A 27,005-nucleotide genomic window follows, 5' to 3' on the forward strand; every position below is an offset into this window, starting at 1 on the left:
TTAATCTCTCTTGGGGTGGGGGCTCTGGTTAGGCTGCTCTCTGGGTAGAGTCACAGAGCCATGCACACGTACTCGGTACAGGCAGGTGAAGCGCGGGTTCCCCCAGTTGCTGGATATCTTCACCTTGACGGCCCCAAACGTCCTGGGAGGCTGGTTCTGAAGGAGAGCCACAGGCAGGGGCCATCTCACTCATAGCCCCTGATCTGGCCTGTCCAGAGGAATGTTTGGGAGTGGAAGGAAACCCTCCAATTCCTTAGGTGGGGAAACTGAGGCTCAGAGAGGGGAATGTCCCAAAACCACATGGCAAGTCACTCAGGGGCTGGGATGCAAGGGGATGAGGCTGGAAGATAGCTCGACGGTGATGGGGAATGCATCCCAGCCTTGGGGCCCTGGCACATGGGTGCTCTGGCACCCTGGGCAAACCACACCCTCTCTGGGCTTCAGTTTCCAGTCTATAAGAGAAAGAGGGGTAATGTCTGCTTCCCAGGGTTGCCGTGAGCACTGAAGTGAGATCTTGGCACCAGATGGCTTACCAGCCCTGGGCATACAGTAGGTGCTATGTAAATGAGGCCCCCTCCCCTTCCTCCCCATAGCCCAGAGGGGATGGAGCCCAGTGGCCTGTGAGATCTCACTGGATGGTCTCAACCTCCCAGGAAATTACACCAGGGGAAACTGAGGCCCAGAGAGGAAGAGAATGGTCTGTGATCACATAGAACTTGTGGTTGGGTCAGGATGTGGGCCAGGGTCGGTCTGATTTCCAAGCCTGGGCGTTTTCTCGAGTCTCAGGGCCATTCCAGCAGCCAGCTTCTGGCCATGCTCTGTCTCCAACTCCCTCCCCTTCAGGCCTCAGCTTCCCCACCTGTAGCTGGACCAGGTGTTGACCACAGGGTCTCCCAGTATGGAGACATTAAGTTCAAAGCCAGTGACCCTGGCCTGACTTGCCCTCCAGCTCAACACCTGCTGTCCCTGGAGGAACCACAGTGGGAGGGCTTCTTGGTGGGTCAGGGAAATGAAGGTAGATGAGTCTCCTCAGGGTTCCACTCTAAGCCCTAGGCAGTGGCTCCATCACTCTGGGCCTCAGTTTCCTCATCTGTCAAGTCAGTTAGTGACAACTGTGCACCACCTTGGGCTGCTGGGGCATGAAGTGGGGTCCCCTGCAAAGCCCTGCACACAGTCTGTGTTCAGTAGGTGCCCAGCATGGGCAGGGTTTCTCAGGTACCTGGAGCTGGAACGTCTGAATGATATTTTCTGGCTGAAACTGAAACGCCCCCAGGAATACCTCCTCCTTGGGAGAGCCTTCCATGCCCTGGAGAATCAGAACCAAGAATAAAGCATCAGGTACAGGCAGGGACTCCAGAAGGTGCTGCCTTTGCCAGTCGAGACTTGCACAGCTCCCAGGATGGGGAGCTGTCTACCTCTTTGGGCACTGTTCCATCACAGCACATGTAAAGGATAGGAGAGAATTGGACTGGAACCCAGAAGGTTAAGGGTCCACTTCTAACACTGCCGTTGACTCTAGGGTTTGATGTATCCCTGTCCTTTCTCTGAAACTGTTTCGTTTTCAGTAAAATGGGGGTCAATTATCTTTGAAGACTCAATTGGCTCTGAAAAACTTGGGTTGTAATAGAGTACCGCTGCTGCTGCTGCTAAGTCGCTTCAGTCATGTCCGACTCTGTGCGACCCCATAGACGGCAGCCCACCAGGCTCCCCCATCCCTGGGATTCTCCAGGCAAGAACACCGGAGTGGGTTGCCATTTCCTTCTCCAATGCATGAAAGTGAAAAGTAAAAGTGAAGTCGCTCAGTCACGACCTCATGGACTGCAGCCCAATTTACCCCTAATCCCAGAAGGCTGTGATCTGACCCTGACCCTGACTATCCCCAGCCTTAACATCCAGTCCCTCTAGGCTTCGTAGATTGTATGGTTTATCATAGTGCCGCAAAAGCTGCCATCACAAGCTGTCCCCTCAGCTAAGCATTGCTGCCAGCTGGGGCATGCTCACGTAGATGACGAAGTCCTTGGGGGCAGTGTCCAGGCTGCCCGACAGTGAGATGGTCTTCGGGATGTGCTGCAGGGTCAGGTTGGACAGGTAGACCTTCTGGGCCAGTCGGATGGTCACCTGGCCGCGGTCACCCGAGAAGGCCCAGCAGTTGCCAGGTGTCACGTTGGGCTGGAAGCGGCAGATGCAGTGAAGGTGGATGGTTAAAGAGCAGATTCCTTATCCCAGCCTGGCTTCCCTAGACCTTCTCAGCCTTCCTGGACAAGCCCAGTCCTTCCTGTCTACAAAGCTCGGCTCGAATACCACCAACTCCAGGAAGCAATTTGACCCCTCCCCTCAGCCCAGCGCAGTGAGGGTTCCCTGACCTGCAAGACTTGAGGGTTGGGGGAGGGGCCTCTTCCAGTGCCAAAGCAGGCTGTCCCTGCCTCTGGGCCTGTCCCAACTCCTGCCCAGCACCCCAACTTCTCCCCAGACTACCACCCCCCACCCCATCAGTTGTGCCTTTTTCTGCCTCGGCTCCTCCCTCTCTTTTGTTCCGACTCTGCCCCAGGCCCCCGCCCTCTGCACTCTCACCCCAACCTCTGACTCCAGCTCCTGCCCCCAGACCCCTGGCCACACCCCTGCCACTCTCCCCCTGTCCTGCCATTCCTCCTGCCTCGAGGATCACGTCCGGGGGCTGTGCATAGTTCCACAGCCGGATCCAGTTCCAGTAGGAGCAGGCCTTGTCATGGTTGTATGTGGCTGACGTCTGCTCAAAGTCGATGGAGGCCCCTGTGTGGAAGGCGATGGCAGCGGAGGGGTCGGTGGGGGGCAATAGGGGGAGAGGGGAGGGTCTCAGCTGAGCAGCCCTGGCATCTGCCTGGTGAAGGGAGTCTCACTAGGTGCCAGGGGAACACCAGAAGAGTCACTGGTCCTCTCTGGACCTCAGCGTTGTCCTCTGGGATATGGGAGTAACAAAAGTAATAATAATAGTAGTAATGAGAGCATCCATTTCATGGGGTTGTTGTGAGGTTGAAAGGAGTTAATACAGTAAACTTTTTCCAGCAGTGCCTGGTGCAATGCAGGCACTCGCTCACTTATATCAGCCTAGTTATTATAACCCAGTTAGTATCACCGTGGCCCTTATTATAGGCATTTCTCAGAGGAAGAGACTCCAGGTCTGAGAGCTTAGACCGAAGCCCTCTGACAGTGCATCTCCTTGGGCCTAGGGGTGCTGGGGGGAGCTGGTGCTGTCTACACCAGGCAGCCCACCCTGCCCGCCCACCTGACCCCCTCCCACGCAGCCCCTCACAGGGGCACCTTTCATATCAGTTCCTGTGGTTTGATATGAAAAACACTTTACCCTCCTTATCAGACCTCAACCCAGCGTGCTCCTCCCTACCCCTCTATTGCAGCCACTGCTTAATTTTTCAAAGGCATGATTCCTAACTGTAATTAGGCCTGTGGCCAGTCTCCCCTGCACAGACAGGGACAACTCTGTGGACCCCTACATTTGGAGGGGGATGGGTGGATGATGGCCTCCCCTTCCCACCTCAACCTCTGTGGGAGAAAATGGGAAACTGTGACAAGAACACCAGCTGAGTGGCTGAGGTTAGCAGGATATGCCCCCGGCCAGAGCTGAAATCCATCCTCTGAAGAGTTTCTCAGGAAACTTGGGCTGGGCTGGTTGGTGAGGCAAGGTGGTGGGGAGTCACTCACCTATCGACTTCAGGGCAAAGTCCGGCTTCTCAATGTAATCTCCTTGGATCATCTTTATTATTTTCTGGGTCATTTTTTGCTGCGAAGGCAGAAAACCCAAGCTGTGCACTGGTGTGTTCTTACAGATCACGGTCCACAGCTGTGTTCACACCAGGTGACGAGTGGCCTCAGGACACCTTTTTGTCCCTGCTTGCTGGCCTCTGCCTGGTCCACACACAAGGCTGTCACATGCTATGTTGTGAGGAGGTCCAGAGTTGCCCCTGTCCCATCCATGGGGTTTCCTCGGTGCTTTCACACCCTCTGGGATGCACTGTCATACATGCAGGACCAGGAGTCTCAGTCAAGTCCAGGGCAGGGGGCCTGGAGTCAGACAGACCTTTCCTGCTAATGGTCCCTAGGCTAGTTATTGCCCCCGTGCACCCCCTGCCCCGAGTCTTGATTTTCTTGTCTATGAAGTGAACGTGTTCGTCACTCAGTCCTGTCTGACTCTTTGTGCCGCCATATAGCCCAGCCAGGCCCCTCTGTCCTTGGGATTTCCCAGGCAAGAATAGCGGAGTGAGTTGCCATTCCCTCTTCCAGGGGATCTTCCTGACCCAGGGATTGAACCCCAGTCTCCTGCACTGTAGGCGGATTCTTCACTGTGTGAGCCTTCCCTGTGTAGAGAAGCTGGAACAATAATCACATCCACCTCCTACTCTTGTGAGGATTAGAGCTACGGCTCATAAAGCTGCGACTATATGTCAGGACTGTCTTCGGTATGTTCATATTTATCCCCTCTCAGCAACCCTAGGAGGTATGTACTACTATTGCCCCCATTTTAAAGAGGAGAATATTGAGGCACAAAAAGGTAACTTGTCCAAGGTCACATAGCTAGTGAGAGGCAAACCCGGAAACTCTGGTTCCAGAGCTCAGGTTCTTAACCTCTACATTGCCAGATAAAGATCACAAAGCATTGAGCACAGTTGGTGCTCAATAAATCACTGGCCATTATTTGATTAGACTTTTCACAAGAGTGTTGCTCAGTCAATAAGTTGTATCTGACTCTTTGCTAACTACGTGAACTGCCACATGCCAGGCTCCTCTGTCCTTCGCTATCTCCTGGGGTTTGCTCAGATTCTTGTCCATTGAGTTGGTGATGCTACCTAACCATCTCCTCCTCTGCTACCCCCGTTCTCCGTTTGCCTTCAATCTTTCCCAGCATCAGGGTCTTTTCCATGAGTTGGCTCTTTGCATCAGGTGGCCAAAGTATTGGAGTTTCAGCTTCAGCATCAATCCTTCCAATGAATATTCAGGTTTGATTTCCTTTAGGATTGACTGTTTGGATCTCCTTGCAGTCTAAGGGACTCTCAAGAGTTCTCCAGTATCACAATTCGAAAGCGTCAGTTCTTCAGAGCTTATCTTTCTTTATGGTCCAACTGTCATATCCATACATGACTGCTGGAAAAACCATAGCTTTGACTAGATGGACCTCTGTCAGCAAAGTGATGACTCTGCTTTTTAATATGTTGTCTTGTTTTTCATGGCCTTTCCTGGTGGCTCAGACAGTAAAGGATCTGCCTGCAATGCGGGAGATGGGTTTGATCCCTGGGTTGGAAACATTCCCTGGAGAAGGGCTTCGCAACCCACTCCAGTATTCTTGCCTGGAAAATCCCCATGGACAGAGGAGCCTGGTGGGCTATTGTCCATGGGGTCACAAAGAACAGGACACGACTGAGCAACTAACACTTACGCTTTCATTTTCAGGCTTGTCACGGCTTTCCTGCCAAGGAGCAAGTTGCAGTCACTGCTTGCAGTGATTTTGGAGCCCAAGAAAACAAAAGCTGTCCCTGCTTCCACTTTTTCCCCTTCTATTTCCCATAAGGTGATAGGACCAGATGCTGTGATCTTAGTTTTTTGAATGCTGAGTTTCAAGCCAGTTTTTTCACTCTTCTCTTTCACTCTCTTCAAATTCTCTTTAGTTCGTCTTCACTGTCTGCCATTACAGTGGTATCATCTGCATTTCTGAGGCTGCTGATATTTCTGCCGGGAATCTTGATCCAGCTTGGGATTCATCTAGCCTGGCATTGCACATGATATACTCTGCATATAAGTTAAATAAGCAGGGTGACAATATACAACCTTGTTATACTCCTTTCCCAATTTTTAACCAGTCAGTTGTTTCATGTCCAGTTCTAACTGTTGCTTCTTGATCTCTGTAGAGGTTCCTCGGGAAACAAGTAAGGTGGTCTTGTATTCCCATCTCTTTAGTAATTTTCCACAGTTTGTGATCCACATAGTCAAAGGCTTTAGCATAGTCAATGAAGCAGAAATAGATATTTTTCTGGAATTCCCTTGCTTTCTCTATGACCTAATGAATGTTGGTAATTTGATCTCGGTTCCTCTGCCTTCACGGAGTTCAGTTCAGTTCAGTCAGTCAGTCAGTTGTGTCTAAATCTTTGTGACCCCATGGACTGCAGCACGCCAGCCTTCCTTGTATATCACCAACTCCCGGACCTTACTCAAACTCATGTCCATCGAGTCAGTGATGCCATCCAACCATCTGATCCTCTGCCGTCCCCTTCTCCTCCCGCCTTCAATCTTTCCCAGCATCAGGGTCTTTGCCAACGAGTCAGTTCTTTGCATCAGGTGGCCAAAGTATTGGAGTTTCAGCTTCAGCATCAGTCCTTCCAATGAATATTTAGGACTGATTTCCTTTAGGATTGACTGGTTGGTTTTCCTTGTAGTCCAGGGGACTCTCAAGAGTCTTCTCCAGCATCACAATTTGAAAATATTGATTCTTTGGTGCTAAGCCTTCCTTATGGTCCAACTCTCACATTCATACATGAATACTGGAAAAACCATAGCTTTGACCAGATGGACCTTTGTTGGCAAAGTAATGTCTCTGCTTTTTTTTTTTTTATTAGGCCTGATTTATTTTATTTTATTTTTTTTGTAATAATTTTTTAAACTTTATTTTACTTTGCAATACTGTACTGGTTTTGCCATACATTGACATGAATCAACCACGGGTGTACATGCGTTCCCAAACATGAACCTCCCCCCCCCCCCCCCCCACCTCCCTCCCCATAACGTCTCTCTGGGTCATCACCGTGCACCAGCCCCAAGCATGCTGTATCCTGCGTTGGACATAGACTGGCGATTCGATTCTTACATGATAGTATACATGTTACAATGCCATTCTCCCAAATCATCCCACCCTCTCCCTCTCCCTCTGAGTCCAAAAGTCCGTTATATACATTTGTGTTTTTTTTTGCTGTCTTGCCTACAGGGTCGTCATTGCCATCTTTCTAAATTCCATATATATGTGTTGGTATACTGTATTGGTGTTTTTCTTTCTGGCTTACTTCACTCTGTATAATCGGCTCCAGTTTCATCCATCTCATTAGAACTGATTCAAATGTATTCTTTTTAACAGCTGAGTAATACTCCATTGTGTATATGTACCACAGCTTTCTTATCCATTCATCTGCTGATGGACATCTAGGTTGTTTCCATGTCCTGGCTATTATAAACAGTGCTGCGATGAACATTGGGGTACATGTGTCTCTTTCAATTCTGGTTTCCTCGGTGTGTATGCCCAGCAGTGGGATTGCTGGGTCATAAGGTAGTTCTATTTGCAATTTTTTAAGGAATCTCCACACTGTTCTCCAAAGTGGCTGTACTAGTTTGCATTCCCACCAACAGTGTAGGAGGGTTCCCTTTTCTCCACACCGTCTCCAGCATTTATTGCTTGCAGATTCTTGGATCGCAGACATTCTGACTGCTGTGAAGTGGTACCTCATTGTGGTTTTGATTTTCATTTCTTTAATAATGAGTGATGTTGAGCATCTTTTCATGTGTTTGTTAGCCATCCGTATGTCTTCTTTGGAGAAATGTCTATTTAGTTCTTTGGCCCATTTTTTGATTGGGTCGTTTATTTTTCTGGAATTGAGCTGCATAAGTTGCTTGTATATTTTTGAGATTAGTTGTTTGTCAGTTGCTTCATTTGCTATTATTTTCTCCCATTCAGAAGGCTGTCTTTTCACCTTGCTTATATTTTCCTTTGTTGTGCAGAAGCTTTTAATTTTAATTAGATCCCATTTGTTTATTTTTGCTTTTATTTCCAGTATTCTGGGAGGTGGATCATAGAGGATCCTGCTGTGATTTATGTCGGAGAGTGTTTTGCCTATATTCTCCTCTAGGAGTTTTATAGTTTCTGGTCTTACATTTAGATCTTTAATCCATTTTGAGTTTATTTTTGTGTATGGTGTTAGAAAGTGATCTGGTTTCACTCTTTTACAAGTGGTTGACCAGTTTTCCCAGCACCACTTGTTAGATTGTCTTTACTCCATTGTATATTCTTGCCTCCTTTGTCAAAGATAAGCTGTCCATATGTGTGTGGATTTATCTCTTGGCTTTCTATTTTGTTCCATTGATCTATATTTCTGTCTTTGTGCCAGTACCATACTTTCTTGATGACCGTGGCTTTGTAGTAGAGCCTGAAGTGAGGCAAGTTGATTCCTCCAGTTCCATTCTTCTTTCTCAAGATTGCTTTGGCTATTCGAGGTTTTTTGTATTTCCATACAAATCTTGAAATTATTTGTTCTAGTTCTGTGAAAAATATGGCTGGTAGCTTAATAGGGATTGTGTTGAATTTGTAAATCGCTTTGGGTAGTATACTCATTTTCACTATATTGATTCTTCCGATCCATGAACATGGTATATTTCTCCATCTATTAGTGTCCTCTTTGATTTCTTTCACCAGTGTTTTATAGTTTTCTATGTATAGGTCTTTAGTTTCTTTAGGTAGATATATTCCTAAGTATTTTATTCTTTTCGTTGCAATGGTGAATGGAATTGTTTCCTTAATTTCTTTTTCTACTTTCTCATTATTAGTGTATAGGAACGCAAGGGGTTTCTGTGTGTTGATTTTATATCCTGCAACTTTACTATATTCATTGATTAGCTCTAGTAATTTTCTTGTGGAGTCTTTAGGGTTTTCTATGTAGAGGATCATGTCATCTGCAAACAGTGAAAGTTTTACTTCTTCTTTTCCAATTTGGATTCCTTTTATTTCTTTTTCTGCTCTGATTGCTGTGGCCAAAACTTCCAAAACTATGTTGAATAGTAGTGGTGAGAGTGGGCACTCTTGTCTTGTTCCTGACTTTAGGGGAAATGCTTTCGATTTTTCACCATTGAGGATAATGTTTGCTGTGGGTTTGTCATATATAGCTTTTATTATGTTGAGGTATGTTCCTTCTATTCCTGCTTTCTGGAGAGTTTTTATCATAAATGGATGTTGAATTTTGTCAAAGGCCTTCTCTGCATCTATTGAGATAATCATATGATTTTTATTTTTCAATTTGTTAATGTGGTGAATTACATTGATTGATTTGCGGATATTGAAGAATCCTTGCATCCCTGGGATAAAGCCCACTTGGTCATGGTGTATGATTGTCTCTGCTTTTTAATATGCTGTCTAGGTTGGTCATAACATTTCTTCCAAGGAGCAAACGTCTTTTAATTTCATGACTGTAGTCATCATTTGCAGTGATTTTGGAGCCCAAGAAAATAGTTTCAGAGAGTAGCAGATTGTATTTTCTTTTTTTTTAAATTTTTTTATTTTTTGACAGGTCTCCCGTTCCTTGCTCTTCCTGCAGTGTGACTTTGACACCCTTCTCATGGACACATGGGACTTCAGTTCCCTCCCTATCCATCTAGGTGAGCCTGTGACTGATGGGAGTGATGCTGTATGACCCGTGGACTCAGTCCTAAAAGGTGAGCCATCTGCTTTTGGGGGGATGTTCACTTTCTGAAGCCAGTTGCCATGTTGTAAGGAAGGCCATGCCATACAAAGGGACCACCTATGGGCACTTTAGTCAACAGCCCTCAGTTCCCAGCTGACAGCCAGCATCAACCTCCACACATGTGAATAAAGATTCCACTAGATGATTCCAGATCCAGATATTGGGTCACCTCCAGCCTTCATGTCTTCCCAGCTGAGGCCCCTGACATCGTGAAGCAGTGAGAAACCATCTCCACTGCATCCTGTCTGAATTCGTGATTCACAGAATCTCTGGACATAATAAAATGGTTGTTCTGCACTACTAAGTTTTAGGATGGTAGCTGGGTAACTAGCATAGTAGATAGAGTGCTACAGGGCAGTAATTATACTCTATTTGTTGATGTGGAAACTGAGACTCAGAGAGGTAAGAACTGAGCTCCTAAAGCTAAGAAAAGACATTGCTCATAAAAAGATAAAGATATTGTATTCATAAAATAAGAACAGAATTATTGGAAAAGGAGTACCTAGAGAACAAAGAAAATTGTTAAGAATTCAGAATGTGTTAGCAGAAATGAAAAATTCAGTATAAGTTTTGGTAGATAAAAGGTGAGAGTGTTTTTTCAACTGTAGAACAAAGAGATAAAGAGAAAAGTGGGAAGAAAAGAAAAAAAGAAAAATGCAGATGATTAGGAGTTTGACATTCACATAATAGGAGTTTCAAAAATGAGAATAGAGCAGCCAGGGCCAGGGATAAATAATCAATTTAATCACAATGAAAGAACATTACTTTCTCTCTCTCTTTTTTTAACAATTGAAGTATAGTTGATTTATATTGTTAGTTTCTGATATACAGCAAAATGACTCAGGTATACAAACGTATATATGTATATCGCAAATTATTTTCCATTATAGGTTATTATAAGATATTGAATATAGTTCCCTATGCTATACAGTAGGATCTTATTGTTTATCTATTTATATATAATGTCTTCTGTGTGCTCAGTTGTGTCCAACTCTTTGCAACCCCTGGACTGTAGCCCGCCAGGCTCCTCTGTCCATGAGATTTCCCAGGCAAGAACACTGGAGTGGGTTGCCATTTCCTCCTCCAGGGCATCTTCCCAAGCCAGGGGCCGAACCCACATCCCTTGAGTCTCCTGCACGGGCAGTCACATTCTCAACCACTGCGCTACCTGGGAAGTTCCCTGTTTACATATAGTGGTGTGTAATGTTAATCCCAAACTCCTAATTTGTCCCTCTCTCCTTTTCCTCTTTGGTACCCATAAGTTTATTCTCTATGTCTGTGAGTCTGTTTCTGTTTTGCAAATATTGATAAGTCCATTTGTATCATATTTTAAATTCTACATATAAGTGATATCATATGATATTTATCTTTCTTAAAGAACATTTCTTAAATGTGTTCTTAAAGAACACGTTTCCACATTGAAAGGGTTTCCACACTGAAAGCCAAGTGTGGCTACCTCGTAGGTACATTATTATGACATTTTAGATGTAAGGTAAGATGGTATAGGGCTTCTAGGTTAGATGTAGTAAGTTACAGAGAACCAATGGTCCCACTAAAAACTAGAAAAAGCCAGATGGTTTGCTAAACCATGTTTTAATACCATCATTGAGCTATGAAAGAAACAGAACCAGATGGACAAAAATTCTAGACAGGGGACAGCCACTCTGAAATATGCTGACATTCCTAATCTCTGGGGCATTTGATGATCCTGTGCATGGGTTGAGGATCTGGGGGCAGGGGCTGCTCCTGACAAAAGAGAAAGCAGCAGAGTTGTTAGCATTTACATAGAGCAGGTAGGACAGAATCGGAGACTTAAGGAGCCTTGACCACGGCTTACTTCCCTCATTAGACGTTAACTGAAAGCCAAGACTATGTAAGAAACTAAAGGGCTGCTCTGAAAGCTTCTGAAAAGCAGAATAAAATTTCCCAGTCTCAGAGCGCTTAATAAACAAAGTCCCTCTGAGGAAGGAGACGCCAAAACAAAGCAAGCAAGAGATTAAAGACTTAGCACAGTGATTCTCCTTATTATATGTCAGAATCACTGAAGGACTTGTTGAAACACAGAAAAGTTGGTTCCCATCCTTAGAGTATGTGATTCAGTCGGTCTGGGTGGGGCCCATTAATTTGAATTTCTAACATTTTTCCAGGTAATGCTGATGCTGCTGAAATGGGGGCCACACTTTGAGAACTGCTGTACTAGAGGAAATGTTGAGTCAGTACTGAGTCGCTACATCTGCCCTTCACTTGAGGGCACTAAACCAATTACAATTACAATGAGAATCCAAGCTTGCCCTGGCAGAGAAGGCTGCCAATGGGGTCAGAGATTTTGTATCCAAAATTGGAAATTCAAAGTCCAGAAATAAATCCAGATGCCCACAGTCAATTAATCTTTGACAAAGGAGGTGGGGATATACAATAGAGAAAAGAGGTCTCTTCAGCAAGTGATTTTGGAAAAGCTGGAAGCCTCATTATATCAATGAAATTAGAACACACTTTCACACCACACAAAAATAAAGTCAAGATGGTTTAGACTTAAATATAAGGCATGACACCATAAAACTCTTAGGGGAGAACATAGGTAAAACATTCTTTAACATAAATCATACCAATCATTTTCTTAGATCAGTCTCCCAAGGCAATAGAAATAAAAGCGGAAAAAAACTCCCCCCAAAACCCAAAAGAAAATCCCCTCAAAGCAAATAGAACCTAATCAAATTTATGAGCTTCTGTACATCAAAAGAAACCACATACAAAATGAAAAAACAACCTACAGGTTGGGAGAAAATATTTGTAAATAATATGACCAACAAGGGCTTACTTTCCAAAATATACAAACAGCACATACAACCCAACAACAAAAAACAACCCAATTGGAAAATGAGCAGAAGGCTTAAAGAGGCATTTCTCCAAAGAAAACAGACCCACAGATGACCAACAGACACATGAAATAATGCTCAGCATCACTAATTATTAGAGAAATGCAAATCAAAACTACAATGAGATACCACCTGACACCAATCAGAATGACCATCATTAAAAAGTCTATAAACAAATGCTGGAGAAGGTGTAAAGAAAAGGGGATCTTCTTACATATTCATGGGAATGTAAACTGGTGCAACCTTTATGGAAAAAAAGTTCCTCAAAAAACTAAAAATAGAGTTGCCATAGGATCCTACAATCCCAATCCTGGGCATATATCTGGCAAAACTATAATTCAAAAAGAAACATGCACTCCAACATTCATTGAAGCACTATTTATAATAGCCAAGACATGGAATCAACCTAAATGTCCATTGGCAGATAAATGGATAAATATATGTGTTAAGTATATACAATGGAATACTACTCAGCCATAAAAAGGATGAAACTATGCCATTTGCACCAACATGGATGGACCTAGAGATTATCATACTAAGTGAAGTCAGAAAGACAAATACTATATAATATCATTTATATGTTGAATCTAAAGTTTGACACAAATGAAGTTATCTACAAAACAGAAGCAGACTCACAGACATAAAGAACAGACTTGTGGTTGCTAAGCAGGTGGGGGCGTTGGGGAGGGAGTTTGGGGTTAGTGAATGCAAACCATTATATATAAAATGGATAAACAATAAGTTCCTACTGTATAGCTCAGGAAACTATATTCAATATTTTCTGACAAACATATTGGGAAAGTTTGAAAACAGTGTATATATGTGTAACTGAATCACTTTCCTGTAGAGTAGAAATTAACACAACATTGTACATCAACTATACCTCAATAAAAAATTGAAAACTCAAGAGGCCTCAAACATATGTTCAGTCTTTCCCATCAAGACATTTATCGATTTTTGAAACTGCATGGGCAGGAGGCTAGAGGGCTACGCCAAAAACCTTTGAATAAATCCTAGAAAAATTACAACCTAGGTCTGAACCAGTTCAATGCATGTTTGCATAGAAGTGATCAGTATACTTCACCTCCCTTACAAAGAAAAGGGAGAACTCTACCTAGTTGAAATTGTAATTATCTGGAACATCTAGTTTTTTTGTAAAAAATTGCCCAGAAAACACTAAAAAATTACCAGATATGAAAAGACAAAACCATAAGATTGATATGCCAAGAAAAAATAGGCAATAGGAGATCATAGATGATCCAGGTATTAGATTTAGCAGACAAGGATTTAAAAATAACTGTGACCAATATGTTAAATAAAATAAAGGAAAAGATGGACAATATAGATGAAATGTTGGAGAATTCCACCATAGAATTAAAATCTATGAAAAATAATCAAATGTATATTCTAGAACTAGACAATGCAATATATGAAATTAAGAACTTAATGGAAATGTTTAGCAGTAGACTGGATAGAGCAGACTATGGGATAATTAGTGAACCTGAAGAAATATGAAGAGAAAGCATAAAAACTTAAGCACATAGAGAAAAAGAATGAAAAAACAAGCAAACAAGGAAAAAATACAAGAATAATATGGAAAACACTCCAGAGATTAGGATAGTTATAATTGGTGTCTCAGGAGAGGTGATAGATAATGGGTTAAAAACAATGTTTTAAGGAATAATAGCTAATAATTTTCTGAAACTACTGAAAAAGATCAACTCGTAGAGTCAGTAAGTTCAAGAATCCCCCTGCAAGTTAAATATAGAACACTGGAGATAAAAAGAATATCCTACAAACTTAGGGATGGGAACAGACCACACTCAAAGGACAAATAATAACAGTGATATTAGACTTCTCTAAAGCAACAGTATAAACTAGAACACAATAGTGGAATTCTTTCAAAATCCTCAGGGGAAATTTTTCCTATTTATAATTCTATACCCAACCAAACTATCAACAAGTGCAAGGGTAGAATAAAGATGTTTTCAAACATACAATTTCTAAAAAAAAAATTAATATATACCTCTTATTTTACTCTTTCCCAGGAAGTTATTTGGGCATATGTTCCACTAAAACTTGGGATATGAGGAGCTGGACATCAAACAGAGAAGTCAGTTTCAGGGCAGAATGGCTAGCCACTCACCTCATCAGACATGGCTTCCATCTCTTGGAGCTTGGTGATGAGCTGGTTCAAGTGACCTCGGAGGTCCTGGATTTCCCCAGTATGATGCCGCACCTTCTCTTGGTACATCCTTATGGGGAAGGAATGAGAACAGAGAGCGACTGATTTGTGATGCTCCTACTATTACCCTCAGCTTCTACCTCTGTCATTCAGCACAAAAAGAATTAGCTTCACATCTTCCCACTCTCATGGGCCCATCCCTGGACCTACCCCCCAAATTCTTATCTCTAAGAATTTAGAGCAATGAGCATTACTCATGCCCTTACTTCTGCTTGGACTTTCTGACTATCCTTAAACCCAACTCATTCCTTCTGAATATTTGAGTTTTTTTTTTTTTTTTTTCATTTAACGATGCTGCCATGGGTGTATCTTGGTTAAAATTTCTTCTCAGCTACCATTTGCTGGGGCTTTCCCAAGTGGCTCAGTGGTAAAGAATCCAGTCGCCAAGCAGGAGACATGAGTTCTTTCCCTGGATTGGGAAGAGCCCCTGGAGAAGGAAATGGCAACTCACTCCAGTGTTCTTGCCTGGGAAATCCAATGGACAGAGGAGCCTGGCAGGTTATAGTCCATGAGGTTGCAAAGAGCCAGACAGGATTTATGACTAAACAATAATAACAACCAAAACCATCTGCTGAACACTAACTATGGGTCAGGAACTATTCACGACATCTTCTTTAATATCCATAATTACCAAGTTGGGTGTTATGTTTTATTTCATAAAGGAGAAGTGAAGTGTCTTGCATAAGTTTAGCCAGGTAGAAGGTATGGGAGCTGGGATTTAAGCCCAAGTTGTTCTGGCAGACCCCATATTCTTAGCCAGTAGATCTTGGCTATAGCTCTGGTTTTTAGGTAACAATAGGACAATTTAGCAGATTCTTCTTACCTCAGGCTCTGCAGTGGACTATCTATGCTGTCTTCCTGGTGGGATATTGAGGAAAGCAAGGGATCTCCTTCAGATGGGCTAATCTGGGCCCAGTAGAATTTCATCAATCCATCCTCCCACAATCATACATCCATCCATTCATCCACTTTCCTGTTTTTTCCACCTGCCATCCATTCAAAATCCAATTTACCCTCCTTTTTGTTCATTCATCTGCATACACTTCCATCGAATGTCCCACCCATCTACCATCCTATTCATCCCGTTTTCCCATCCATCTGCTCCTTCATTTATCCAGTCTTTCTTATCCATCCACCTTACCTTATCCATTGACCCTTTCATCAGTCTATGCATGCATGCATCCATCTACCCTCCTGTCTATCCACTGTCCCACTCAGCTATCCATTCATCTATCTATCCATCCATCCAGTTACTCACCCTTATCCCATCTTCCCTCCCATCCATCCAGTCTCTCATCTGTACCTTCTTCCATTCATTTATCCATCTATCCCACTATCCATTTCCCGCATCCTTACATCCATCCCTTCCATCCCACCTCTAGTCACACCCCCATCTGGCCATCTAAATGTCCAGAATTGATCACGTTTGCCTTGTACCAGGCGTTGAGGTGGACATTGCTGGAGCGAATCAGATCTGACTCTGTCTTCAAGGACTCTCAATACAGTTGGGGAAGCAGTTATGATTACAGAAGATTGTGGAAGAAGAGAGGGGAATGTGACCACCTCTGCTTAGGTATTTCTGGAGGAGAGGCAAGCATATGATGGAGTTCATAAGGGGAGAAGAAGAGAGGGAAGGACAGGTTCATCAGATCGCTTCTCTCTAGGCCTTCTGAGACTCTGCTGTCCTCAGACAGGGAGCTCTGGCCACTGATTTCTCTCCCTTCTTCTCCAGGAACCACAAAGTAAAGGTCTCATCTCATTTGAACAAAAGAACAAACTGCCTTGAGTAGAGAGAGAAATGTGGTCTTTGGCCACACCATCCCATTTCAGGTGGGGGCCTTGATAACGGAAAGATGGGTCACCTCTGGGAATCAGTGACAGGAGAGGATCCTGAAGGAGGAACTATGCATCTGGTCCTTGAAAGTCACATTTTGACAGGAGAGATGGTTCCAGGTGGGGAACAAGACAAAGGCAGAGATTTGTATCTGGAATGAGTCAGCAACTGAGTAGGGTCCAGAGGTGGTAAGAGGGAGAGGAACTTATTAAGGTGACATTGACTGGTTGGGGTGACGCCAGTCAGGGGTGGGGCCTGAAGAGAGAACGCACTCACCTGCCAGATGTCCATTTTGGACGGTAAGTGCACAGAAAACATCCAAAATCCTGTAGGGGTAGGGGAATGAGAATGAGCATTTAAGATGAAAGCTTAAGAGCTTACATCTTAGGCTTTGGAGTTAAGACTTCGAGATTCAAATCCAAGCCTTGCCACTTCCTAGCATTGTGCAGTTTTAGGAGAAGTTACTTAATCCCTCTATACATCAGTTTACTCCTCTGTAAAATGGGAATAACAGTAAAATCCACTCCATGATCCAATGATATCATATATGCAAATCAGCTCACATAAACCAAGTAATCTGTTTCCTCTTCCTCTCCAGTCTTAATACTACTGGGGATAATTGGCAAAAAGAAGGAAAGGGGGTGGTCTCCTTTGCATTTTATGATTTCTATGCTGTCTGAAATCTCATTATTCAAGTCATTATTAAATACCTTTAAAATCTATTTGTTGTTTTAAAATAGAACAGAATGGAACTTCAAAGAAAAGAATGGAACTTCCTCAATCTGATAGAAGTTGTTTGTGAACCACAGCTAACATCATGCTTAATGGTGAAATACTGGAGGTTTTCTTCCTAAGGTCAGGAGTAAGGCAAGGTGTCTGTTCTTAAAATTTCTTTTCTTTTTTTTTTTGATCCTATGAAGCTTGGAGGATCTTAGTTCCCTGACCAGGGATTGAACCCAGGCCTTGGCAGCAAAAGCACAGAGTCCTAACCACTGGACCACCAAATAATTCCCTGCTCTTGCTATTTCTATTTAACATTATTCTGGGGATTTGAGCCAGGTCAATTAATTAAGAAAAAGAAATGAAAGGCAGATGACATGATGTTGCACATAGAAATCTTAAAGTATCCAAGACTGGGTGTCTTGCCCAGTGTTAGCAGTAACACATGAGTTCAGCAAGGTTGCAGGATACAAGATCAGTACACAAAAATCAGTTGTGCAACTGATCTTTGACAACAAGTGCTTGAACTGTGGAGTCCACTTATATGCAGATATTTTTCAGTAGATAAACAGTTGGCTCTCCATGTAGGAGGGTTTCACATTCGCAGATTCAACCAACTGCTCATTGAAATTTCCACCCTCAGTTGTTCAAATCTGCAGATGCAAAACCTGCATGTAAGAGAGCTGATTGTATTCATTGTACTACATGATTTTATATATGGGATTTGAACATCTTCAGACCTTGGTATATATAAGGGCTCCTGGAGCCAGACCCTTGAGGATATGGTATTTCTAAACACTGCTGCTGCTAAGTCGCTTCAGTCGTGTCCGACTCTGTGCGACCCCATAGACGGCAGCCCACCAGGCTCCTCCGTCCCTGGGATTCTCCAGGCAAGAACACTGGAGTGGGTTGCCATTTCCTTCTCCAATGCATAAAAGTGAAAAGTGAAAGTGAGGTTGCTCAGTCGTGTCTGACTCTTCGTGACCCCATGGACTGCAGCCCACCAGGCTCCTCCGTCCATGGGATTTTCCAGGCAAGGGTACTGGAGTGGGTTGCCATTGCCTTCTCCTTGCACACCCTAGGATGCCGAATAGAAAAGACAGACAGCAATGATTGGAAACCCCATGCACTGCCAGTGGGAATGTAAAGTGGTGCAGCCATTTGGAAGAGAAGTTTGGCAATTCCTCAGATAGTTATTCATAGAGTAATCAAATGACCCATCAATTCTATGCCTAGGTACAATATATACCCAATAAAACTGAAAACATGTGTCCACACAAAAATACAGGAATGCTCACAGCAGCATTTTCAGTAATAGCCCCAAAGTAGAAATAACCCTGCTGCTGCTACTGCTGCTAAGTCGCTTCAGTCGTGTCCGACTCTGTGCGACCCCATAGATGGCAGCCCACGAGGCTCCCCTGTCCCTGGGATTCTCCAGGCAAGAACACTGGAGTGGGTTGCCATTTCCTTCTCCAATGCAGGAAAGTGAAAAGTGAAAGTGAAGTTTCTCAGTCGTGTCCGACTCTTCACGACCTCATGGACTGCAGCCTACCAGGCTCCGCCCTCCATGGGATTTTCCAGGCAAGAGTACTGGAGTGGGTTGCCACTGCCTTCTCCTAGAAATAACCCTAATATCCATCAACTGATGGAGGATAAACAAAATATGGCTTATCTACACAATGGATTTTCAGCCACAAAAGGTAACGAAATGCTTGTGTACACTACAATATGGATGAACTTTGAAAACACTGTGAGTGAAAGGAAACGAAAGGCAACATATTGCATGATTCTGTTTATATGAAATGTCCACATCAGGTAAACTCATAAAGTCAGAAAATAGATTAATTGTTGCCTAGGTGTAAGGGAAGAGGATATGGAGAACGACTGCCAGGGACTGGGAAGTTTCTTTCTCTGGCAGTGAAAATACTGGAATTTGATAGCAGTGATGGATGTACTACTTTGTGAATGCATTAAAAATTGCTGATTTATACACTTAAAATGGCGTGATTTATGGTGTGTGAAGTACACCTTAATAAAGCTATTGTTTTAGAAAGTCTTATCTGTTGAATTATGTTGTCCAGGAATTTCTAATTTCCTAGGAAATTCTCTTCCTTCCCTCTCCCTCAACCCCCACCTGTTGGTGTACTTAAGTAGAAGGAGGAGATTTCTTTGCTTGAGAAAGCAAAGCTGTAATGTGAGAGGTGGTGGTGTTGGCTGGGAGGAAGCCACAAAAACTGAGAGAGAAAGAGAGAGGGAGAAGGAGGGAGGGAGGGAGGGAGAGGGAAAAGAAGGAGAGGAAGAATAAGAATATTATATAATACAGTTTGGGGAGAACCTTACAGTTTTCAAAGTTTTTCTTAGCTTTCAAACATTTTCCCTGGACATCATTTTATCCTCACAGCAACACTCATTAGACAGATGAGGATACTGGTGTTCCCAGAGGGACAGTGTCGGGCACAGTGTCACATAGTTGGGGCCACAGCTCTTTCCCTCCCCAGGATGGGCATGAGCCCAGGATTAGGTACCTCCACCTGGAATGGGACAGGGCCCTGGACACGTACCAAAAGCACAGAGGATCAGAACTCCTGCTTTTTCTATCAGCTTGTGGATGAACAGCTTGTATCTGTAAGACCGAGAAGTGATGGTCAGGGTGAGGTAGGGCTTTGCACAGGCTGGACAGTCTCAGCCTAGCCCTTGCCCTGAAAGTACCCCGACAAGCACATTTCTTATCTGGGCCATGACGCTCTCTCCAAGATGCTGGCCATGTCCTGCGGCTCCACAGCATCTCCGAGGAAAGAAAGTCCTTAGCCCAGTATCTCTGGCCATCAGAGATCAACTCATAGTGTTCACCCACATCCTCCTCACTCTCTTCCTCAGTTTACATACTGTTTGCCCTTTTCCAGCTTCTCCCCCAGTAAATGCATCCCTCAGGGCTTAGTTTAAGGGTGCCCTCTGCCTACAAGCTCCATACTCAACACCCCCAGCTTTGTTGCTGTTGTTACAGTCGCTAAGTTGTGTCTAACTCTTTGCGACCCCATGAACTGCAGCATGCCAGGCTTCTCTGTCCTTCAATACCTCCCTGAGTTTGCTCAACTCATGTTCACTGAGTCAGTGATGCTGTCCAACCATCTCATCCTCTGTCACTCCCTTCTCTTTTTGCCTTCAATCTTTCCCAGCATCAGGGTCTTTTCCAATGAGTCAGCACTTTGCATCAGGTGGCCAAAGTATTGGAGTTTCAGCTTCAGCATCAGTCCTTCCAATGACTATTCAGGGATGATTTCCTTGCTGTCCAAGGAACTCTCAAGAGTCTTCTTCAGCACCACAGTCTGAAAGCATCAATTCTTTGATGCGCAGCCTTTTTCATGGTCCAACTCTCACATCCATTCGTGACTTTGACTAGATGGACCTTTGTTGGCAAAGTGACATCTCTGCTTTTTAATATACTGTCTAGGTTTGCCATAGCTATTCTTCCAAGGAGCAAGGGTCTTGTAATTTTGTGGCTGCAGTCACCATCGGCACTGATTTTGGAGACCAAGAAAACGAATTGTCTCACTGTTTCCCCATCTATTTGCCATAAAGTGATAGGACTAGATGCCATGATCTTCGGTTTCTGAATGTTGAGTTTGAAAGCCAGCTTTTTCACTCCCATCTTTCACCTTCATTAAGAGGCTTTTTAGTTCCTCTTCACTTTCTGCCATTAAAGTGGTATCATCTGCACATCTGAGATTGTTGATATTTCTCCTAGCAATCTTGATCTCAGCTTGTGATTCATCCAGCCTGGCATTTCACATGATGTACACTGCATAGAAGTTAAATAAGCAGGGTGACAATATACAGCCTTGATGTATTCCTTTCCAAATTTTGAACCTGTCTGTTGTTCCACGTCCAGTTCTAACTGTTGCTTTTTGTCCTGCATACAGGTTTCTCAGGAGGCAGGGAATGTGGTCTGGTATTCCCATCTCATTAAGAATATTCCACAGTTTGGTGTCTGTCTTCTCCACACATGGGAGCTCATGTGTGGTGGAGCCAAGGCTGGCCCCAAAGAAGGCATTATAGAGATGTTTCAGTCTTCCCTGGTGGTCCAGTGGCTAAGAATCCACCTCCCAATGCGAGGGACACAGGTTTGATCCCTGGTCCAGGAAGATTCCACTCGCCGTGGGGCAACTAAGCCCTTGCACCACAACTACTGAAACCTGTGAGCCCTAAAACCCAAGCTCTGCAACAAAAGAAGCCAGTGCAACGAGAAGCTCATGAATCCCAACTAGAGAGTAGCCCTCTTTCGCCACAGTTACAGAAAGCTGCACCCAGAGCAAAGATACAGCGCAGCCCGAAATAAATAAGAAATGCTTAGAATGTAAACTTTAAATGCACAAATGGGGTGGAAGCTCTGCAGGAATTCAGAGGCATTTTGCATGGGCAGGAAATGAAAAGGGAAAGAATGGAGCAGACATTTCAGGCAGGAAGAACAGCCTGTGCAAACCTATGCAGGTGGGAAGAGGTATAGTGGGTCCAGGGAGTGAGAATCCTAGCCATGCTGGCCCAGTGGCTCTATTGCAGAAAGCAGAAAAAGGGGAGCTGGGAAAGGAAGGGTGAGGCAAGATTTCAGGGGGCTACAGCCTGGGGTGCTGGAGTGATAGGGAGCCACAGTGGATTCTGGGCTGGGGTGTATGATAGAAACCAGATATGACATAGCTTATCTGAGGAGAGGTCCAAGCCAGTGATGGAGCTGCCGTGATCACCAGCACAGAGTTCCAGTCCCCATAACCCTCCCGCTCATGCCCCAGCTCACCTGCAAGTGTTGAACAGAACCTGGTGAGCCCGAGTCCTCAGGAAGCAGGCCAGGCAGGTGATCCAGGCTGTGGAGGAGACAGCAGAGCAGTGAGCAGCTGCATCCTCCTTCTTATCCTGTGACAACTCACAGGGCGAGACCCTGTTGCTGGGAGACCCTCTCAGTTTGCTAGTTGAGCTACTTCTAGGTAAGCATCAGCTTGGACTGAGTACTAGAACTACAAACCCACCAGTGACTGGCAGGTACTAAATACTTAAAAGTGACTCAGGAGCAAGAAAAGTTAGAGATGTCCCTGCCAATGTCTGTTCCCAGACACTGAAAGCTTCTCAGTAGAAGAGCGCTTGTCTGGTTCATTCCTGAGTGCCCACTATGGTGGTACATGAAGCTAGGCAAAAAGTATGGGCTCAGAATGGGTGCGTAGGTGGGAGGAGGCATGGATACATGGAAGAATGGTTAAGAGAATGGCTTGGAAAAGAGGTGATTAGGAAGATGGATGAGAGGATGGGAGAATGAGAGGCGGGATGGAAGGGTGGATGGGTTGATGACTGGATGGATGTGAATGGTAACAAAAGTATGAGTGTATTGGTGGATGACTCAGTGAAGGGCTTGGATGGATGGATGAACTAATGGGGTGTATGTATATTTCAACAGATGGATAACAGACAGATGGTTGGATAAATGACTGAGTGGATGAATAGCGGAGGTGTGGCCGGAGGAACACAGAAGACTGATCTTTAGGGTGTGGTCAGAACCATGTCCTCAAAGTGAGGGTGGGTTGCATGGAACCATTCGCATGAGTTCAGGGGCCAGGCTAGTGGCAGAATCGGGGAGGGCTGGCAGTTAGCTGCCCCTCTAAACAGCAGATCTCCCTCCCAGTCCCTCTTTCCAACCATCGTTCCTCGCTGGAATGACACCCCTGATGCCTCTGAAGGGAAGACCTCCAGAGCTCCACCTGCAGCCCAGCTTGAGGCTGGGCCCTCTTCCCAGGCCCACGCTGATGGCCAAGGCAGCTCTTCAGTGTATACGTACACATGCATTCCAGCATGCACTGGGTCAGGCCCGGGGCATTGATGCGGACAGGCAACAGGAAGGCGTCACCTGCAGAGAGCACAGGGCTGTCATGTCGCTGCCAGCCTCTGGGACAAGGTGCCTGCAGACACCGCAGGAGCATCCCTACCCCCTGCCCTGCCCCTTGCTGGGGGACCCTGGGTTGCCCACTTGACATCTCTGAGCTTCAGCCCCTCACTGCCCACAAAGACCCCAGGGCTCCCCTCTGCCCTCCCTTCTCACTTGCGTTTGACAAAGGCGCCTCTGTCATCCTGCAGATGTTCCGGCCTCGTTGGATGATCCTGGCAATGACAAGATTCACAATTGTATTTTACAATTCACAAGGAGCACGGCATCCCCATGTTCCAGATGGAGAAACTGAATTGCTGCAAAGTTTGCTCAAGACCACAAGGCTGAGGATCAGGGATAGACCGAGGTGTGGCTGACCCTCAGTGCAGGCTCTTCAGAGGAAAGGACGCAGTTTGCTGTGGCAGTCACGGGTGGTTGTCATCCAAAAGCCACTCCTTCCTCTTACTGGCAGAAGACTGATTTTGGTTCCTTGTCTCCTTCTCCCCTGAATGATTTAGGTGGATCTGATTGGTTTCTGATTGTTGCTGTCTCAGTCCCCTTGCTGTTGGCTCAAGGATGGGAAAGTCTGCAAAGGTGAGCTGTAGGGTAGATAAAGGGGTCTGGGACTTGGGGAGAAGGTTTTCTCATTGCTAAACTGAGACCCACAAGAGGCAACACCCTCCTCTCTGTTTGGATATGCCCATGCTTCTGTGCAACCCCCGGGATGGTGGTAGCCACCTTGTGACCACGAGAGGAGGCCCAAAGGGAGAGCAAAAAAGATGGCAGGAACCGGAGGCGCGGCTGGCACTGCAGAACCTCAGAGTTAACATTCTCTGGAGCCATCCATACCTTGGGATCTTTTGGCATGTGAGATAAATTTTCTTTAATTAAAAAAATTTTTTAATTGAAGTATAGTTATATAATATTTTATGTTACAGGTATATGATATAGTGATTAATAACTTTAAATGTATATTCCATTTATAGTTATTATAAAATATTAGCTATATTCCCTGCCATGTACATTTTTCTTTATTTCTAAGGTAACAGTCTCTAATAGCTCACTTGGTAAAGAATCCGCCTGCAATGCAGGAGACACTGGTTTGATACCTGGGTCGGGAAGATCTGCTAGAGAAGGGATAGGCTCCCCACTCCAATATTCTTGGGCTTCCCTTGTGGCTCAGCTGGTAAAGAATCTACCTGCAATGTGGGAGACCTGGGCTCGACCCCTGGGTTGGGAAGATCACCTGGAGAAGGGGAAGGCTGCCCACTCCAGTATTCTGGCCTAGAGAATCCCATGGGGTCGCAAAGAGTCAGACACGACTGAGCGACTTTCACATCATGTCCACGTCAATGGTCTCTAAACTTTTATACTCCCAACATTATATATATATGTATTATATATATATTTCTCCAAGTGGACTGATGTATTATTTACCCTTTCAAATGTATAGGCTTTATTTACACCTTCCTGAGGAATATAAATTAAAAAGAGGATGAGCTAAAGAAAATACATACAGAAGTTCTAATAGCATTCTCCTTACCCCAGTATGATTGTTCTGTATACCCTGCTCTAGGGATAGACAGCTGTTCTGGGGCCCAGAGGTAGGCACTGTTTTGAGCTGGAACTCCTACCACCTGCAAGCAGAGGCCTCCTACAGATAAAGATGGCAGACAGGCGTGCTTTCTTGTTTACTATCTGTCTCCCTCACGGGAGCTCCACGGGGGCAGGGAGTACGGCCATCTGGTGAAACACCATCGTCCCAGCACTCTGCCCAGTGCCTGGCACACAGCAGGTGCTCAGTGAACACGTGCTGAATGGATGACTGCTCCTCCACTCCCTGGCTGAAAGCCACTGTCCAGCCTCTCTGACTTCAGGTGCTGCGTCTGTAGGCGCAGCTGCTAATGCCGGCTGGCTTCCAAGAAAGGGCCGAGGGGCAGTGTTTTATAAGGGCTGTGCAGAGGGGGAGGCTGCTCTTCTCACCTCCTGGGCCTGGCCTCCCTGGGGACGTGGGCCACATTTTCGGGTTGGTCACACGAGTCCCCGGGGTTCCTTGAGGACCGGGGCATCGATGTCCTTCTCTGGGATGGGGGATTGGCGGTGGGGATCTCTGGGAGTCGGTGAGGAGGAAGTGGCTGCTGCTGCTGCTCCCACCTAGTGTGCCCCGAAGGGTGCCGTGTGGCACTTCTCCCGGGTCAAGTGGAACTGCTGGCACTGTGACCTCACAGAGCAGGTGTGGGTGGTCTTTCCAGTCTCCAGTTTGGCTCTGGAACTTCCCCCTCAGGGGAACCCATTCTGTCCAACTTTCCCCTTTTAAGAAGGCCTTGAAGGGCCATGCCAGGCACTCAGGGGCTGGACAGGGGCAAAACTTGGGGCTCCAAGATCCAGGCCATGCTTTTTCTTGCTCTCAGACCATTTCTGCCCCAGGCTTCCTTACCTTCTTAGGCTGTACACAGATTTATTCTGTAATGCCAAGCTTCTCACTGGTGGACGTTTGACATAATACAAAACAATGTTTGGGTGTTGTTGTCTTAGTAAAGTTCTACATTTTACTGGTGAAAAATAAAAGCATGCAGAGTGGGAATGTCTGGTTATGGTTTTTCTACTTGGATTGTGGAACTAAAATGAATTCAGTTTTGCCCCCTGGTGGCAGTTGGCTTCCCTGGTGGGCTAGACGGTAAAGCGTCTGCCTGCAATGCAGGAGACCTGGGTTCGATCCCTGGGTCGGGAAGATCCCCTGGAGAAGGGAATGGCAACCCACTCCATTACTCTTGCCTGTAAAATCCCATGGACAGAGGAGCCTGGTAGGTTATAGTCTATAGGGTTGCAAAGAGTTGGACACGACTGAGACTTCACATGGACATGGCAGTTGCTGAAATTGCAGGCTCAGTACTTGTGGTAAACAGAGTAACTGTCCTGTAAAGAGGCTCATGTGCTAAAGCCTGAACATGTTAGGTAATGTAACAGTTCAGTTTTGTCGCGCAGCTGCGTCCAACGCTTTGTGACCCCTATGGACTGTAGCACGCCAGGCTTCCCTGTCCATCACCAACTACCAGAGCCTGCTCAAACTCATATCCATCGAGTCGGTGATGCCATCCAACCATCTCATCCTTTGTCGTCGCTTTCTTCTCCTGCCTTCAATCTTTCCCAGTATCAGGCTGTTTTCCAATGAGTCAGTTCTTCACGTCAGATAACGTAACAAAGTGGGGGCTAACACTTGCAGATGAGATTGAGGTTGCTAATCAGCTAACCTCGGAGAAGGCGATGGCACCCCACTCTAGTACTCTTGCCTGGAAAATCCCATGGACGGAGGAGCCTGGAAAGCTGCAGTCCACGGGGTTGCTGAGGGTTGAACACAACTGAGCGACTTCACTTTCACTTTTCACTTTCATGCATTGGAGAAGGAAATGGCAACCCACTCCAGTGTTCTTGCCTGGAGAATCCCAGGGATGGGGGAGCCTGGTGGGCTGCCGTCTATGGGGTCGCACAGAGTCGGACACGACTGAAGTGACTTAACAATCAGCTAACCTTGAAATCAGAGGATATGCTAGATTATCCAGGTGGGCCCAGGCGGGCCCTTAGTGATAGAGGTCCTTAAAAGTGTAAGAAGGAGGCAGACGAGGAGAGAGATGGGAGCATAATGATCCTAACTTACTGGTTCTGAAGATGGAAGAAGGGACCATGAGCCAAGGAACGAAGGCCAGGAAGTGGATTCTCTTCTGTAGTTTCTAGTAGGGAACAAAGTCCTGCCAGTACCTTGATTTTAGCCCAGGGAGACCCATCTTGGACTTCCGACATCCAACATGGCTAAGATAATAAATCTGTGTTTGCCAGTCACTAAGCTGGTGGTGATTTATAGCAGTGGTAGGAAGCTAAGACAGTGCCCAGAGGAAGATTCAGTGAAGGAGGGGCTCTGGAATGCTTCCACAGTCATTACTACAGG

General features: G+C 45.3%; 1 protein-coding gene across 1 annotated transcript; it reads right to left on the reverse strand.

The window, feature by feature from the left end:
- SUN5 (Sad1 and UNC84 domain containing 5) lies at positions 1-25,131 on the reverse strand. Its single transcript, XM_052651327.1, has 13 exons — positions 25,046-25,131; positions 23,237-23,295; positions 22,976-23,044; positions 21,947-22,013; positions 19,719-19,780; positions 16,714-16,763; positions 15,427-15,461; positions 14,505-14,613; positions 3,697-3,775; positions 2,654-2,769; positions 2,002-2,169; positions 1,220-1,306; positions 1-156 (listed from the first exon to the last, which is right to left on the reverse strand). Exons 1-13 carry the CDS (start codon positions 25,129-25,131, stop codon positions 1-3), a joined length of 1,143 nt encoding a protein of 380 aa, XP_052507287.1.
- Between the last annotated feature and the right edge of the window lie 1,874 nt (positions 25,132-27,005).

The sequence above is a fragment of the Budorcas taxicolor genome, chromosome 13 (assembly GCF_023091745.1).
Source record: "Budorcas taxicolor isolate Tak-1 chromosome 13, Takin1.1, whole genome shotgun sequence".
Classification (NCBI taxonomy): domain Eukaryota; kingdom Metazoa; phylum Chordata; class Mammalia; order Artiodactyla; family Bovidae; genus Budorcas; species Budorcas taxicolor.

Bases quoted from the DNA above. Each gene is read 5' to 3' on its own strand.
- SUN5 (XM_052651327.1), bottom strand. From the start codon at position 25,131: ATGCCCCGGTCCTCAAGGAACCCCGGGGACTCGTGTGACCAACCCGAA. The intron at 23,045-23,236 runs GTGAGAAGGGAG...TGCTCTCTGCAG, and splicing joins GGCGCCTTTGTCAAACGCAA to GTGACGCCTTCCTGTTGCCT. The intron at 157-1,219 runs GTACCTGAGAAA...GCTCTCCTTCAG, and splicing joins TTCAGACGTTCCAGCTCCAG to AACCAGCCTCCCAGGACGTT.